The sequence below is a fragment of the Micropterus dolomieu genome, linkage group LG20 (genome assembly GCF_021292245.1).
Source record: "Micropterus dolomieu isolate WLL.071019.BEF.003 ecotype Adirondacks linkage group LG20, ASM2129224v1, whole genome shotgun sequence".
Taxonomy (NCBI): domain Eukaryota; kingdom Metazoa; phylum Chordata; class Actinopteri; order Centrarchiformes; family Centrarchidae; genus Micropterus; species Micropterus dolomieu.
The window spans coordinates 7,100,443-7,116,158 of NC_060169.1; the positions used below are offsets into that span (position 1 = coordinate 7,100,443).

At 39.5% G+C, this 15,716-nt stretch overlaps 1 protein-coding gene across 1 annotated transcript in view; it reads left to right on the forward strand.

Annotated features, from left to right (window-relative positions):
• The first annotated feature begins 2,001 nt into the window (after positions 1 to 2,001).
• LOC123959276 (DNA-directed RNA polymerase III subunit RPC1) overlaps positions 2,002 to 15,716 on the forward strand; it is a 15,964-nt gene continuing 2,249 nt past the window's right edge. Inside the window, exons 1-20 of the mRNA XM_046033231.1 lie at positions 2,002 to 2,197; positions 2,560 to 2,696; positions 2,787 to 2,890; positions 2,979 to 3,120; positions 3,858 to 3,998; positions 4,148 to 4,217; positions 4,547 to 4,674; positions 4,752 to 4,890; positions 5,440 to 5,604; positions 5,857 to 6,029; positions 7,331 to 7,442; positions 7,545 to 7,663; positions 8,133 to 8,270; positions 9,469 to 9,639; positions 11,115 to 11,228; positions 12,905 to 12,991; positions 13,092 to 13,174; positions 14,195 to 14,365; positions 14,778 to 14,871; positions 14,992 to 15,084. Coding sequence (XP_045889187.1) covers positions 2,041 to 2,197; positions 2,560 to 2,696; positions 2,787 to 2,890; positions 2,979 to 3,120; positions 3,858 to 3,998; positions 4,148 to 4,217; positions 4,547 to 4,674; positions 4,752 to 4,890; positions 5,440 to 5,604; positions 5,857 to 6,029; positions 7,331 to 7,442; positions 7,545 to 7,663; positions 8,133 to 8,270; positions 9,469 to 9,639; positions 11,115 to 11,228; positions 12,905 to 12,991; positions 13,092 to 13,174; positions 14,195 to 14,365; positions 14,778 to 14,871; positions 14,992 to 15,084 — 2,538 coding nt within the window. The 5' untranslated portion in view covers positions 2,002 to 2,040. The remainder of the gene's footprint in view (positions 2,198 to 2,559; positions 2,697 to 2,786; positions 2,891 to 2,978; positions 3,121 to 3,857; positions 3,999 to 4,147; positions 4,218 to 4,546; positions 4,675 to 4,751; positions 4,891 to 5,439; positions 5,605 to 5,856; positions 6,030 to 7,330; positions 7,443 to 7,544; positions 7,664 to 8,132; positions 8,271 to 9,468; positions 9,640 to 11,114; positions 11,229 to 12,904; positions 12,992 to 13,091; positions 13,175 to 14,194; positions 14,366 to 14,777; positions 14,872 to 14,991; positions 15,085 to 15,716) is intronic.

Here is a 15,716-nt window from a genome sequence, read left to right on the forward strand (position 1 = left end):
ACTGCTGACACACTCCAGCCACATGAGGTCTAGCATTGTCTTGCATTAGGAGGAACCCAGGGCCAACCGCACCCGTGTCACGTGCTCAGTGTGAACCTGCTTTCATCTGTGAAGAGCACAGGGCGCCAGTGGCAAATTTGCCAATCTTGGTGTTCTCTGGCAAATGCCAAACATCCTGCACGGTGTTGGGCTGTAAGCACAACCCCCACCTGTGGAAGTCGGGCCCTCATACCACCCTCGTGGAGTTTGTTTCTGACCGTTGGAGCAGACACATGCACATTTGTGGCCTGCAGGAGGTCATTTTGCAGGGCTCTGGCAGTGCTCCTCCTGCTCCACCTTGCACAAAGGCGGAGGTAGCGGTCCTGCTGCTGGGTTGTTGCACTCCTACGGCCTCCTCCACGTCTCCTGATGTACTGGCCTGTCTCCTGGTAGCGCCTCCATGCTCTGGACACTACGCTGACAGACACAGCAAACCTTCTTGCCACAGCTCGCATTGATGTGCCATCCTGGATGAGCTGCACTACCTGAGCCACTTGTGTGGGTTGTAGACTCCGTCTCATGCTACCACTAGAGTGAAAGCACCGCCAGCATTCAAAAGTGACCAAAAAACATCAGCCAGGAAGCATAGAAACTGAGAAGTGGTCTGTGGTCAACACCTGCAGAACCACTCCTTTATTGGGGGTGTCTTGCTAATTGCCTATAATTTCCACCTGTTGTCTATTCCATTTGCACAACAGCATGTGAAATTGATTGTCAATCAGTGTTGCTTCCTAAGTTGACAGTTTGATTTCACAAGAGTGTGATTGACTTGGAGTTACATTGTGTTGTTTAAGTGTTCCCTTTATTTTTTTGAGCAGTGTAGTATGAATGTTGTCGTTGCATACAGGTAGATTGTCCACCAGAGGGCACTCTGCAGCTCTCCTGTTTGCAACACCAAAGATGGACTTAAATATGGATCTAATTTAATAATAATGAGCTGTGGTGGGCCACCAATGGAAAGGAAGAAAGGAAAACATTACTTTATTTCAGATTCTACCAGCCTCCAACTAGAATAAATAATTTTTCTGAGCATACAGCTTCTTAACAATAAAGCCATATGGCAAACTCTGGTTCCAACATCATCCTAGTTAACAGAATCAGAATCAGCTTTATTTGCCAGGTATGCGTACACATACGAGGAATTGACTCAGGATCGTACATTGCTCACGATGAGCTTACTCATACAATAATAAAATCAGTATTATGTACTTGAGATGGGTGGATTTGGTATACAGTTTTGGCTGGGCAAACAAATAATGATAATTATCAATATAATTTTCCTCAATATAATAAATGTGCAATATATTATCACTAAATATTTTATTATTGAAAAAACATTTTAGTAATCATATTTGTTGAAAAAGATTTTATAATAATAGTTTTGAACGTTCTACGTCAGATTTGTTAAATGATCGACTGTTTGGCTTCAAGTGTTCAAGTGTGTCACATTCTGACCATAAAGAAAAGTTTAACCACACAATTAACCATCTGGTTTCTTCAGTTTTCACATAGGAGCAAAAATCAGCCTTTAAACTTTAAAGAAATAATTATTTGACACATATTGTGATAATTATTGACATCGAATGATATGAAATGTTTTTATCGTGATAACATTTTTGGACATATTGCCCAGCCCTGTATACAGTATATACAATATGAACAGTATCAACAGCTCTGAAATAGAGAATGATGATTAAATAAGTGGTAAGCAGTAAACAGGTGGCTGATTAGAGACAGAGTTACTGGGTTATTCCGCAGGAATTGTTCCTGACACTGTGAGTCAGAAGTCAGCTGTTCGTCAGAGTGATGGCTTGTCGGAAGAAACTGTTAATTTTTCTGTTGGTTTTGGCGTACAGTACTCTGTAGCGCCTAGCGCAGGGAAGAAGCTAGAACAAGTTGTGTCCAGGGTGAGATGGATCTGCAGTGATGTTTCGTGCCCGTTTCCTGACTCTGGAAATGTCCTGAATGGAGGGCATTAACTCTTTTCTCATGTAGCATCGTATGACGGGGGCAAAGACCCAGATGATCATGGAGGACTGGGACTTCCTCCAGCTGCAGTGTGCTCTTTACATCAACAGCGAGCTTTCTGGCATCCCCCTCAACATGGCACCTAAGAAATGGACCAGAGGCTTTGTGCAGAGACTCAAGGGGAAGCAAGGTATAGTGTTTATTAAAATCTGTTATTGTAATTTTTTTTTTTTTTTCTGTAATTTGGACTCTATTTGACAAATAATTATTTACACAAATATTTACCTGACATTCTGACCTGTTAAGTCAGTAAGTATAACATTCAGTAAGGAGTAGCTTTAGGTACTAATTTTAAACTTGCTCGCTCATGCCCTATACGACAGAGAAAGAGAGAGAATGATTCTCAAATGTTTCCGGCTTGTGTTGAGTTGTGACATCAGTTGCTTTATCCTCCCAAGACACGTTACAGTAATATGGCAGGCATTCATTTTGTACTCATCTTGTACAACAACACAACATGCACTGACTTATTTATTTCCTGTACAAATTCAGGTCGATTCAGAGGAAACCTCTCAGGAAAAAGAGTGGACTTCTCTGGCAGAACTGTCATTTCTCCTGACCCAAACCTGAGGATTGATGAGGTTGCCGTCCCTGTGCATGTGGCCAAAATCCTGACGTACCCAGAGAGGGTAGGCCCTGCTCTGTGGCTATAGCACATACACTAAACAACTGCTTCCATGCCAGAACTGAAGTTATCTAAATGTGATACAATGTTGTAGGTGAACAAAGCCAATCTGGAGCTAATGAGGAAACTGGTCCGCAATGGTCCTGAGGTTCACCCCGGAGCCAACTTCATCCAGAATAGACACACACAGATGAAAAGGTGATGCTGGCGGCTTCTGACACAAATTAAAACCAGTTCTTGCCTGACATGGTTCCCCACCAAAAAACGAATCCTCTTTTTCTTTTAGGTTCTTAAAATATGGAAACCGTGAGAAGATAGCTCAGGAGCTGAGGTTTGGTGATGTGGTGGAAAGGCACATGATTGACGGAGACATCGTCCTCTTCAATCGACAACCTTCGCTGCACAAACTCAGTATCATGGCCCACATTGTAAGTTTAGTTTTTGAGTAGAAAATTTGACTTGGTTATGTATTTGTAATTTGTTCCAGACAGACAAATTTTAAGCTTGTAAGGTTATGTTAAAAATTGTAACTGAAGCATCACAAAAATATGTGTTCTTCACCATAGCTTTCTTTTCCTGGTCAACACAGGACAAAAATAACTGCATGAGGTTTACATTTTGTTAAACTGTATTGTTAACGTTCTCCTCGTCTGCCTAAAATAGCTCTGCTTTTGCTCTTTTTTTGTTTTCTTTTCTTGGTTCACACCTTGTTATTACTCGTAATGAACCCCACGTAGTTTGCTTGCAAAAACAATTTTCCGGCTCAGTGCAGAGTTTAAAAGTCACTGCTTTTATCTGAAAACAGGAGAATTTGACGCAGAGGTGGAATCTGCTTCCACTTTTATGCTCCCATAATAACTTAAATTGTCTACTGAACAAAAATAATTTTCTGTTGTACACCAAAAAAGCACAGTGCTTGACAGAGATGTAATATATCAGAACAAAATAAGTAATTGTCTGTGCCTAAAACTGCTTTCATCTGTCCGTTCCTTCCTTCTTTCTTTCCTTCCTTCCTTCCTTCCTTTCTTACTGTCTTTCTTCCTGTCTTTCTTTCTTTCCTTCCAAGTTAACAGTTTTTTTTATTTTAATTCTGATCATGGAGTACATCTTAGTATAGTTGCTTCTTTATGTTTGACATTGATTTTTACTGTTCCCAAACTCACAGGCCAGAGTCAAACCTCACAGGACGTTTCGGTTCAATGAGTGCGTGTGCACCCCGTACAACGCCGACTTTGACGGTGATGAAATGAACCTTCATCTACCTCAGACTGAAGAGGCCAAGGCTGAGGCCCTCGTCCTGATGGGGGTATGTACCGTCACAATACATGTCATCTTTATAGTATACATGAATACCCATCAGTGTTGAAGTCGAACAGTGAAAAGCTGTCTCCGGAAAATGTATTGTTCACACGAAATTGACTGCAGTTTGACACAAATGATTATGTTTTCTACCAGACAAAAGCTAATCTTGTCACTCCAAGAAATGGTGAACCGCTGATTGCTGCTATTCAGGACTTCCTGACAGGTCAGTGGCTGACGCATGGCAGTGTATTTTTATGATGTGAAGCTCCTGGTGCTTTGAGTCACAGGTGGAAAATTGTGTACGTTGATAAAGGGGAAAACTGTAATTTACAGGTAAAATTGTATCTGGAGTATGTGATGTACAATGTGGAGAAAAAGGTCACTGATGGTATAATTTAATTTTCATTACATGCTAAAATAACATTGTTTTTTGATTTAGGTAGCTATTGAATAACTATTTTCTACCTTATGGGGGAGCACTTCAGCCATATTTAAAAATAACTTGACTCTATTTAATTTCCATTTACTTTATAGTATATTTCTACTTTCCAGGGGCCTACCTCTTGACATTGAAGGACACCTTCTTTGACAGATCAAAAGCCTGTCAGATAGTGGCATCAATCCTTGTGGGCAAAGATGAAAAAGTCAGGATCTCTCTTCCACGCCCAGCTATAATGAAGGTACCACACTCTGGTGAGCTTGTTACATTACTCTGTATTCATGAGCTGCCTCTAATATTTTGCTGTGTGTCCATCAGCCCATGGCTCTGTGGACGGGCAAACAGATCTTCAGCATGATCCTGAAGCCGAGTAAGGAATGTCCAGTCAAGGCAAACCTAAGGACCAAGGGCAAACAGTACTGTGGCAAGGGAGAGGATCTCTGTCACAACGACTCGTGTGAGTTTCTTAAACAGTAAAAATGTCCACCGAACACACCAAATGAAAAGATTTCATTTTCAGAGTCATGACAAATAATGCTTATTACAAATTTGCACTATAATGTATTGCAATATCACATATAAAATGCACAAATGTTTATTGCACTGAACTGTGTTCCTAAGCCGTGCATTGCAGTAGACAAAACTTTTCACATGTTGAAAATGAAAACTTAAATGACAATTCTTGGAATCATCAGTTTGAGCAATATAATTTTGTGAAATGTAATGTGTTCCCATCATCACAATGGTTCAGGGGAAGGGCGATGATAACAATGAATTAATGCCTATCCTTAGCTGACTGTAAATAGAAAGGATAGTAGAAATTTTCTTCTTGCTAAAGAGGCCCCCACCTCCCCACTCCCCAAACTGAATGTCTTTCAACCTTCACCAACCCTCTCAAACAGCACCATGCCACGTGTCTCCAGGCGATCAACACACCGTGTTTTATTCACCTTCGTCGTATTTCTATTCTGGGACCTAATGATGTTAATTCTTTTCACATTCCCAGTCGTGGTGATCCACAACAGTGAGCTGATGTGTGGTAGCATGGACAAGGGCACCTTGGGATCTGGCTCCAAGAACAACATCTTCTACATCCTGCTGAGAGACTGGGGACAGATGGAGGCTGCAAACGCCATGTCCCGCCTGGCTAGACTAGCTCCGGTGTACCTCTGTAGGTGGTCTTCTGGCTTTTAACAACTTATAGCATACAATGCACTTAACACTGAGATATCTGTCAATCTCATCAGAAATAAATACAGAAAATGATTATAGAATCAATTTGGTACATAGTGGGTTGTTTTAAATCCTTGGTCAAATGTAATCAATTCTGCAAACTGGACATATATATATATATATATTATAAAAATTTTAAATTGGAACTTCAGTTGTTGTTTTTTTTTTTTGTTCAACCCACAACTTTCAGCCAATCGGGGCTTTTCTATTGGCATTGGCGATGTTACACCTGGCCAGGGTCTGCTGCAGGCCAAACACGACCTTTTAGATGAAGGTTACAAGAAGTGTGACGAATACATCGAAGCTCTACAGACGGGCAAGTTGCAGCAGCAACCTGGCTGCACGGCAGAAGAGACCCTGGAGGTAGGTGTGACAGTATACATCATCTAGATCGTCACTGCTACAACTCATTAAATCAGCACCATACCACATATAAGCTCATCAGTGGTGTGACTCTGACTTCTATTGCATAGTTTATCTGAAAGTACTGTAAAATGTCCTTATCGGCCCATGTGTCTGCATTGGCAGTGGCAGTAGCCTCAAAAAACCTTGGAAGGGGTCAGTTTTTTTTAAATCTTGAATAGACCCAATAGTAGTTTACACAATGGCTACATCTCAGAACTAATGATTATTTAATTGTTAATCAGTGTTTCCCAAAGCTCAAGATGACGTCCTCAAATGTCTTGTTTTTGTCCACAACCCAAGGATAATCAATTTACTGTCACAGAGGAGGAAAGAAACCAGAAAAAAAGAAGTTTTACCTTTTCCCCCCTTAAAAATGACTCTAACCAATTAATAGTTGGTGATGAATTTAATAGTTAAAACTAATCGGTTAATCATTGCGCTCAAAAGTGTAAAGACTGATGTTATTAATCTAACTTAATTTTAGGCAAGTCACCACTGCTACAGTAACATCTTGTGAGGAAACCTGCAGTATATGTAAGAGATCTCACTTTCACTTCACTGAAAAACTGCCAAAACCACACTTACTGTTATACATCCATGCCAATAAAGCTGATTTGAATTTGATAACAACAAAGCTTGAGCATGGAAAAAAAATGGAGCGCAAAATCCACAAACCCCTGGTTCATGAATTATTTTCATTGAAAAGCTTTTCCTTGAAAAACTGAAAACCATGTATAGCTATATGTGGTTTCCTGATCTTCTTTCTGTTCGGAAAAGTACTCCGGGCAAGGGCCTAAATACTACACAGCACTTTCGAGGTCAGACAAAGGTGGTACCCTAATTGTCCAATGTCATAACCAATTTTCGATTGCTCGGAATAACATCTACATTCACAGCCTACCTTCATCTGGCAGAAGAGCGATTACCGACCATTATCAATCCAAACATTGATGCTTTTACAGTCAGTGAAAGTACATCAGGTTTGAATGTGTCATGGCAGAAATGGTGCCGTGGCTGAGGAGTACAACACACAAATCGTCTAGTGATTTGTCTTTGTCTATGGGATTTAAAGTGATTATTGTAGACATTGCACAGCATGACATGAATGTTTGCTCATGGCATTTACTGTATGCTTTACTATGTGCATAGAAGAAGAAAAAAGTCAGATGTTGCACAAGGGGTCCCATATTTACATGCACCTCCAAACATACTTAAGAGTCAGCCGCCAAGGTTGTTTCATTTTGTTTGTGTGTCTACAGGCTCTCATCTTGAGAGAGCTGTCCGTCATCAGAGACCGAGCTGGCAGTGCATGCCTCAGGGAGCTCGACAAGAGCAACAGCCCCCTGATCATGGCTCTTTGCGGCTCCAAAGGTAAGCTAACTGGAAAAGAAACTTGACTAATAATGAAATCATAATTAATTTGGCTGTAGCACTCATATTTTGTTGGTGTACATGTCCTCTGTATACATATAGGATCCTTCATTAATATCTCTCAGATGATTGCCTGTGTGGGCCAGCAGGCCATAAGTGGCTCTCGAGTGCCTGATGGTTTTGAAAATCGTTCCCTGCCTCACTTTGAAAAGCACTCAAAAGTAAGATGTAATTTATGTTTTTTGCTAAATATTCCTCAAATGGACCATACACATAGTATTCTGAATGTGTGTGTTGGAATATGCAATAGTTAATGTAAAGTAATAACTCTTGCACATTGCAATAATGTACAAGGCCAGTGTCTCCTGTTTATATTTAATATATTAATGTGTGATTGTAAACATAATGTGTCACATCCAGGCCTCACACTCATCAGCTCTGAAATGCATCGGCATTGATTATTTTCAATAGTTCCTCATTGTGTTACCCCAGCTTCTGATTGGCTAAATCTAAACATTGCATTTCATTAGTTATGTCTGTATTTATAACTCTGTTTAGAACTAATCGATCAAAATCGATGGGATAACAATATTGAAACTGAATACCAACAATAACAACTGTAGTCACGTTTCACACGTTTCTACAATATTCAGGTGCCTGCCTAATTGGTTAACAACGATTTTTCAACAGCTGCCCGCTGCTAAAGGCTTTGTGGCCGACAGCTTCTATTCTGGTCTGACGCCCACAGAGTTCTTCTTCCACACCATGGCTGGCCGGGAGGGTCTGGTGGACACTGCTGTGAAGACTGCAGAGACTGGATACATGCAGGTAATGCCTGAGGACTTCTCCTCCCAATGCGTTACTACTGTTGCCATGCTGATGTCACATAGCTGAATGAAAGCATGTGGCTGCCTATCTACCATATCCTTTGTCTGAATTTTTAGTCCAGCAGACTGCGGTGTGCATTAATGCAGGTTTTTTAAAGCAAGATATTTAGCAGTTACATTAACATCTGATGTGATATGCTGGGAAATTGCTGAAAATAGAAGGCGTCCATGACAAATAAAGAGATATAGGGCTTCGACTAATGATTTTATTTAATTTTTATCATGGCAATTATGTTTTTAATCTATTAATTGTTTAATAGTGAAACATTGTCAACAACTTAAAGCGGCTATAGTCAATCTTTTTATAGTAACAATGCATCAAATGCTAATATGAAGGGAGTCCCTCCATAGTGATGAACCTATAGAGAGTTATCACCTGAATCTGTAGCTCCACTTGGCTTTACAGAGCTTTATGACTTTTATGCTGTGGGTGATGTGGAGTAATGTGTACCGATGTCATCCAGCAAGAGAGACTGATTGAAGCACTAAAGCTGTAATATATATTTGTTGAACTTTTAAGATATGACAGTTAAGCTACTTACCTCTTTGAAATATGTTTTTATATGTTTGTTAAAGTCCACTTCATACATTCTGTAGCAGAAGTTAAAAGAACATTTTGCATTTAATTTTATGTTAGACTAAATATTATGAGTATATATTTGATATTCATTAGATTTAATATGAATTTGTTTATTAGAACTTTAGGTTGCATTTATTTCTTATTATTATAGAGACTGGTCATGTACCACCCCACCTTTTGCTATTTGGGCACAGGTGAGCTTTCAGTTACATGTTGAGGAAATAAAGCTGTGGTTGAGATGCAGTCTTTTGACCACTATTTGAGCACTTTTTATGGCATATTTCGTTTTGTTGCTCTTCATTTGTAATATATGACTCTCTGCTGCCAGTACACTTGTCAATGTTTGTGATTGGCTGCTGCTAACACTGCCTCTTTTATGTGAACGTGCTCATGGCTGGATTGGGTAACCCTAGGTTGACTTACCGAGTTGATAACCAGTGTCATGTGACTGCTTAGCCAGATTGTGATTGTTAGGGTTAGTGAAGCCAGATAACGAAAAGGTGCTTTTTAGTTTATCGGTATGAAATATTTTTTTGTGTTCCTGCCTGTGTTTGGACAGAGGCGTCTGGTTAAGTCCCTGGAGGATTTGTGCTCACAGTACGACCTGACAGTACGCAGCTCTACCGGCGACATCATCCAGTTTATTTATGGGGGAGATGGTCTGGACCCCGCTGCCATGGAGGGAAAGGATGAACCGCTGGAGTTTAAGAGAGTTTTAGACAACATTCGGGTGAGTTACATCTGGAGCGGACAGTTTATATTTTCTTTCTTCTTATTATTTATTATTTAAGTTTTCATCTCTGCCCTTAGACATATAACCCTTGAATAAGCCCTCTTGTTAGTGTAGTCACATTCCAATTTCATAATTGTCTTACATTTTTGTTTTACTAAGTCTCATATCTATATCTCAAATTTATTGGACAGTGAATATGCCCTACACACTACTTAGCGTTTGTTATGCTGTCTGGAGAGGTGGCTTCTCGTGACCAGAAGGTCATCCGTTCACTTCCCTGGGTGATTTTGTTTAAGAGGAAGGATTTATACAGGCTCAGCCAACCTGGATAAATAAAATCAGAAATGTCAATCTGCTCAGCTGGTGGTTAGTCTGGAAGACAAGCAGGAATTAATAGGGGGGAAAAAAGAGAAAATGGTGAATGGTGAAATGGTAGTCCTGGCTCAAGTTTATGTTTATCACATATCCATGGCAGCTTAATGCATTTATATGATCAATTATTATATTGCCATTTACTGTATCTTTATTTAAGCATGTCCAAAAAGATGCATCATCAGCCCTGTAGAATAAAATGAACATTTATTAAAAAATCCCAGCTTCTCATGTCTTAGCATTGTCTCAGTGTAGCCCTAAGCGAAGCCTGTGTATAACACTATTATACACCAGTGCTCATTGGCAGAGAAGCTCCTCATATGAAAACACACCAGAGCGGAATAGTTGAAAATTGTGTGTTTTCACTGATGAAGCTGCATTTGAGACCCCAGTTAATTAGATAGATTTCAGGAAGTTTAAATGTATTTTCTCTGCAGGAAAGTGATCTATCAGCTGAGAGATTTAATTAGTATTTTAGAATAGATTTTCTAGTTAACAGGGTTTGGTGTTCAGATTTCTAGGTTATTTGAAAGGCTTAGATTCATGTATCATGTTTACTCACTCTGTTGGGCATCATTGACATTATTAACTTTGTTGTTGCATTAAAGGCACTTGAGGTTAAGAACCTCACCCCAGAAAACAATAGTTTTTTTTAATCAAGACAACCTCTTGAGTTTTGTTTGTGTATTTAGCACACATTTATATGGTCACTCACAACAGTTAGAATTGGGCCTTTTATATCTAATCAAGACTAGATTGACTGTCTCCACGTTTGTGTATTTCCCTGCTATTACAGCGTGATTAGCAGTCTCTCATCAGTATAAAATGCCACCTTCTTTATTGCAGTGGGTGTGGTAATTAATAGCAGAAGCATGATTGCAAGAGAAGATTGATCCCAGAGATGGTGTGCTCTGCAGGATACACACTAGCAATTCAATGTGTTTTACAAATTGCATAAAAGATGATAAAATCAGCTAACAGGAGCGGTTAACCTTTTGAGTGAGAGGAACTATCAGGAACTGCTGCCCTGAGAGTGAGTGCCTCTGCCGTGTTTGCTCCCAATTATCACATTTTTGATCCTCTCTGCCCACCTCCCCCAGGCGGTCTACACATGTCCAGATGAGCCTGCACTCAGTCAAAACGAGCTGGTCCTCACTGCTGATGCTATCATGAAGAGAGCTGACTTCTTGTGCTGCAGAGACAGCTTCTTGGAGGTAACCTCATCACAATACAGTGGTGTCTATCAAGGTTATATTTTTTCTTTAATTTTTGTTTTATTAAGAAAAGCACTTCATCAGGACTGCTCTGAACTTCTGAATTTTATTCCCTTTTATTGTGGAAGTGCAGGTGGTTGTAGACACTGTGTACCAAATTGAAAAGTATGTTAGAAACATAGCAAAATACATTTCTGTTTGCTTTTAAATCAGATAGAACTTCCAAGGTTATGTGGTTAATGTTTTGTCATGAAGCTGAAAACAATTACCAGAACTAGAAAGCACTCTTTAGATCACAAAACCTTTATCAAGGCAGAACAACTTACACTTTATGTAAGCACTGTAGTTCATGAGAAAATGCTTTTAAAACAGACCTATTGTGTCTTGCAAAGTTATCTAAACAAAATTCCTGAATTTGCCCCAAAAACCTTCTTCTTTCATTCATTTGTCTTTCTTTAACTCGCTGCTTAATTTTCCACCAAATCTCATTAAAGGTTTTTGAGAGCTACTCCTTGTTTGTAAACAAGCAGAAAATGCACAAATGAGACAGAAGGTGATTACCTCTTTAGTCAAGATAACAATAAAGAATTTCCAAAACCTACAATAAGTCTCCCAATACTTTCCAGCTTCTTACCCACTGTTGAGAGCTACTGAGTAAACTGCTTAGCGAGATATAGTTTGTTTTTTGTAAATGGTCAGTAATTTCCTAAATTTCAACAGCTGGCCAAACATTTTGCAAACAGGAGTAAATACAACATATTTTCTGCAACGGATTAAGACACATTTGATGCACTAGTGAGTATTTGGGAATTTACTATAGTGCCCTTTTACAATTCAATATGTTTTTAAACTTAAAAGAGGATGGATGATTCACTCAGTGTTCTCGATTATATTAAGTGTTTCTTGCAAATTCAATAGATAGAAGTTGACCTGAAAAATCTAAGCTGTTTCAAGGACAACTATGAAAACTTTTGTTAAGTTTTTGAAAGTTAAGTGTCTCTTAACAGCGCTGCAGCTGTCAACTTGATGGGCCATTTAGTTAATCTGAAAAACAAACATTGTGGACTAATGCAGTAACAAGTTGGTTAATGGTGCAGACTGAAAATCATTACACCTGCTGTTGATCTAACGGAATGCTATTTCATATAAAGTACATATTATATAAACGGCAATTAGACTTTCTTGTATGCAGTTATTAAAGTACAGAGAAACAGTCATATGAACTCAAAGGCAGTTACATTCAGTTAATTAGTGTGCAGACAGCAATACATGTGAACCTTTCCCCCCTTTTGTGAAGGAGTTAACTGACACGGGCTCAGAGAAGTACCTGGAGGTATAGTGACAGAGCATGCTGAATTGTGGTCTAACTGAATTGAGAATGGTGTGTCAGCGAGAGTTGGAACAGATTAATCAATTATTTAATAACCCCAATGTTGCTCTGATAAAAACCCTCGTCATCACTCTTTGACATCTGACTGCTTGCTCTGAAGCACTGCTGAGGTTTTCTTTTAAGAAATTGCTCAATCTTATTTACTGGGAGGCTGCATTCTCCCCACCTTAACAGTTTTACTGTAATATCTAACAACTGCATGACGGTGTGTCATGTGTCAAAAAGCATACAGTTTGGTCTCGCTTTTGACCTCTAAAATTGTTGAATTCTCTTCCCTAAACTGTAGGAGATAAAGAAATTTATTAAGAGCATCTCGGAAAGGATCAAGAAGACCAGAGACAAATACGGCATCAATGACAATGGCACCAGCGAGGTAGGCGCCACAAACACCATGGATTAATGTGCTGAATGCAGCAGTACACATAGGTTCAGCTATATCTAAACTTTGTTTGTCTCTCTACTTTGTATTGTAGCCAAAAGTTCTCTATCAGCTGGACCGCATAACCCCCACCCAGCTGGAGAAGTTCCTTGAAACCTGCAGAGACAAGTACATGAGGTATAAGACTTTTTACCTTTTTAGGACAAAAAGGTTTTCAGTCTGGCTTTAAATGTAGTGGTTGGGACATTCCTAAAACCGTCAGCTATTCGGTTCCAGCGCTGTGCTGTATCATGACTAAAAGCCACTTCTCCTTGTTAAGATTTTGACCTGGGCACCACTAGCAGTACGCTCTCCAGTGATTATAATTGATTGATTGATTGATTTTTATTTAGAAGGGACCATGTGCAATTAATAACATAAATGTAAACATTTGATGCATTACACCAGAGTTAGCCTTAGGCTAATTTAAGGGGTCTTGCAGGGTTAAATTGCTAGTAGTCAGTTTTTATCTAGTGATTGGCTTGTTTTATTCCCACATGCACACTCATCTATACACTCATCTGAGGCCTGAGATGATGATCATATATCTGCATATTAACTGCCACGTAGGGTTGGGTGATCTCTACAAAATTTCCATTGGACGATGTCTACAATGAAACATCGGGATGGACGCCGGGTGGCAACAGTCATTATGTGCATGTGTTCTCGCACAGACTTCACTTCACAAAAATTGGTAGATTATTACCTTACGTTACAAGTCGCGGTGGATATTTTACTCACGCAGATGTTTGGTTCAGTTGTTTGATAGGTTACATCATTAATAAGCCGACATGAGCCTCACCTGCTGCCATGATAATGGATCGCGGGTGGAAATGTACAGAAAAAAGACGAGTTCTCAGTCTTAGGCGACATTATAAAACATACTGCTGATGGAGAAAATGGAGCGAGGCCGGGGTGAGTGTAGGGAGAAGAGAATTCTGAGGCAGGTGCAAAGCATACTGAAAAACAATAATAAGAATAATAATTAAGATAATTTCTTGCTGGGGGGGGTGGGGGTTTTACAATCATGCTGCCGGCTCAACGTGGTGATGTCTGTCAGCAATCGCCGATGGACGATGGCATCGTCTATCTGCCGAACCCTATTGCCACGTTTCCCTTAATTGTCAGTTTGATGAAATCATGTGTTTTCTCGCACAGAGCTCAGATGGAGCCAGGCTCAGCAGTGGGGGCCCTGTGTGCACAGAGCATCGGGGAGCCCGGTACTCAGATGACCTTGAAAACTTTCCATTTTGCTGGTGTAGCATCCATGAATATCACTCTGGGGGTGCCTCGCATCAAAGAGATCATTAATGCCTCCAAGAACATCAGGTATGATATATAATAACAGAGATGTTCCTTTGTTTTTTCTGTCGTATGAGCAGAGTAGACAAAGATAAGCCTTTTCATCCTTCAGGCTTTGTCTGTATGTCTCTGGGAATTCATTGGAAATTATTGCTGCCAGATAGAACACGAACTCATTCATGACCATTGAATTGGAAGGATTTCTCCTGTTTCACCTTTGCTTCCAGACAACGTTGTCATTTTTATAGAGTTTCACAGGTCAAAAGGGCCTTTGCCACTTTCAGTGAAGCATAACGTCAATCCATGGCTTAGACAGTGAAATAGTGCATTTAGCAGAATGAGCTCTGCTGATCCACAGAAATTGTCTTTGTATCACAGCAATAATGCATCTGTAATTTGTGTTGAATAATCTATTGAAAGTCCTCTACTCACCACTCAGCACGCCTATAATCACTGCTCATTTGGATGTGGAAGACGACGCTGACTTTGCCAGGCTAGTTAAGGGGAGGATAGAGAAAACTCTTCTAGGAGAGGTATTTCTACTACGCTGCATATTTTATTCCTTTATATCAATAAATCCATGGCATTAAATAGAAGGATATCAGTAGTTGAAGTACTGAACATTAAGTAGCCAATGTTGCTTTCCTCCACAGATTTCTGAGTACATTGAAGAAGTGTTTCTGCCAGATGACTGTTTCATTCTGGTGAAATTGTCACTGGAGAGAATAAGGCTGCTGCGACTGGAGGTACCACTGATTTCTTTTTGTTACTGATAGTGTGTGAATGCTGCTATTAATATCAATAGGAATGATGGCCAAAACTATGAAAGTATTCATTAGAAAATTATAATAAACTGTAGTAATCCTTAAAAAAACTCTATGTAACTTTTGAAACTGGAAATAATTATTTCTCTTAAAAATTAAAAGTTGAATTCATAAGCTATGAAACACATCCTTACTAACATTAATACACTTTGCTGCTACGGACTTACTTCATCTGGTTTGACCAGTAGCCGACAGTAGTTCTTGTTAGCTGATTAATGAATGTATATACAGTAGGTAAACGGTTAGATGCTTTGATTGTATTGTTGTATGTTTGTACTGTTGGACTTTCTGTCCCGCTGTCTTTCTTGGCCAGGGCGCCCTTGAAAAAGAGATTTTATCTCAATGGGTCTTTACCCCTGGTTAAATAAAAGTTATTAAAAAAAAATTACCACATATATTGCTGTGGATCTTACATTACTGAGTCAGTTTTCTGACTTTCTGACTATTTTCTACTTGTGTTACTGTTAAACTGCATTTTAGCAAGTCACAGATAAACATTTTAGTAGCAGTATCCTAAAGTAAAACAAGACGTAAAGACACGTACCCCACCAGGA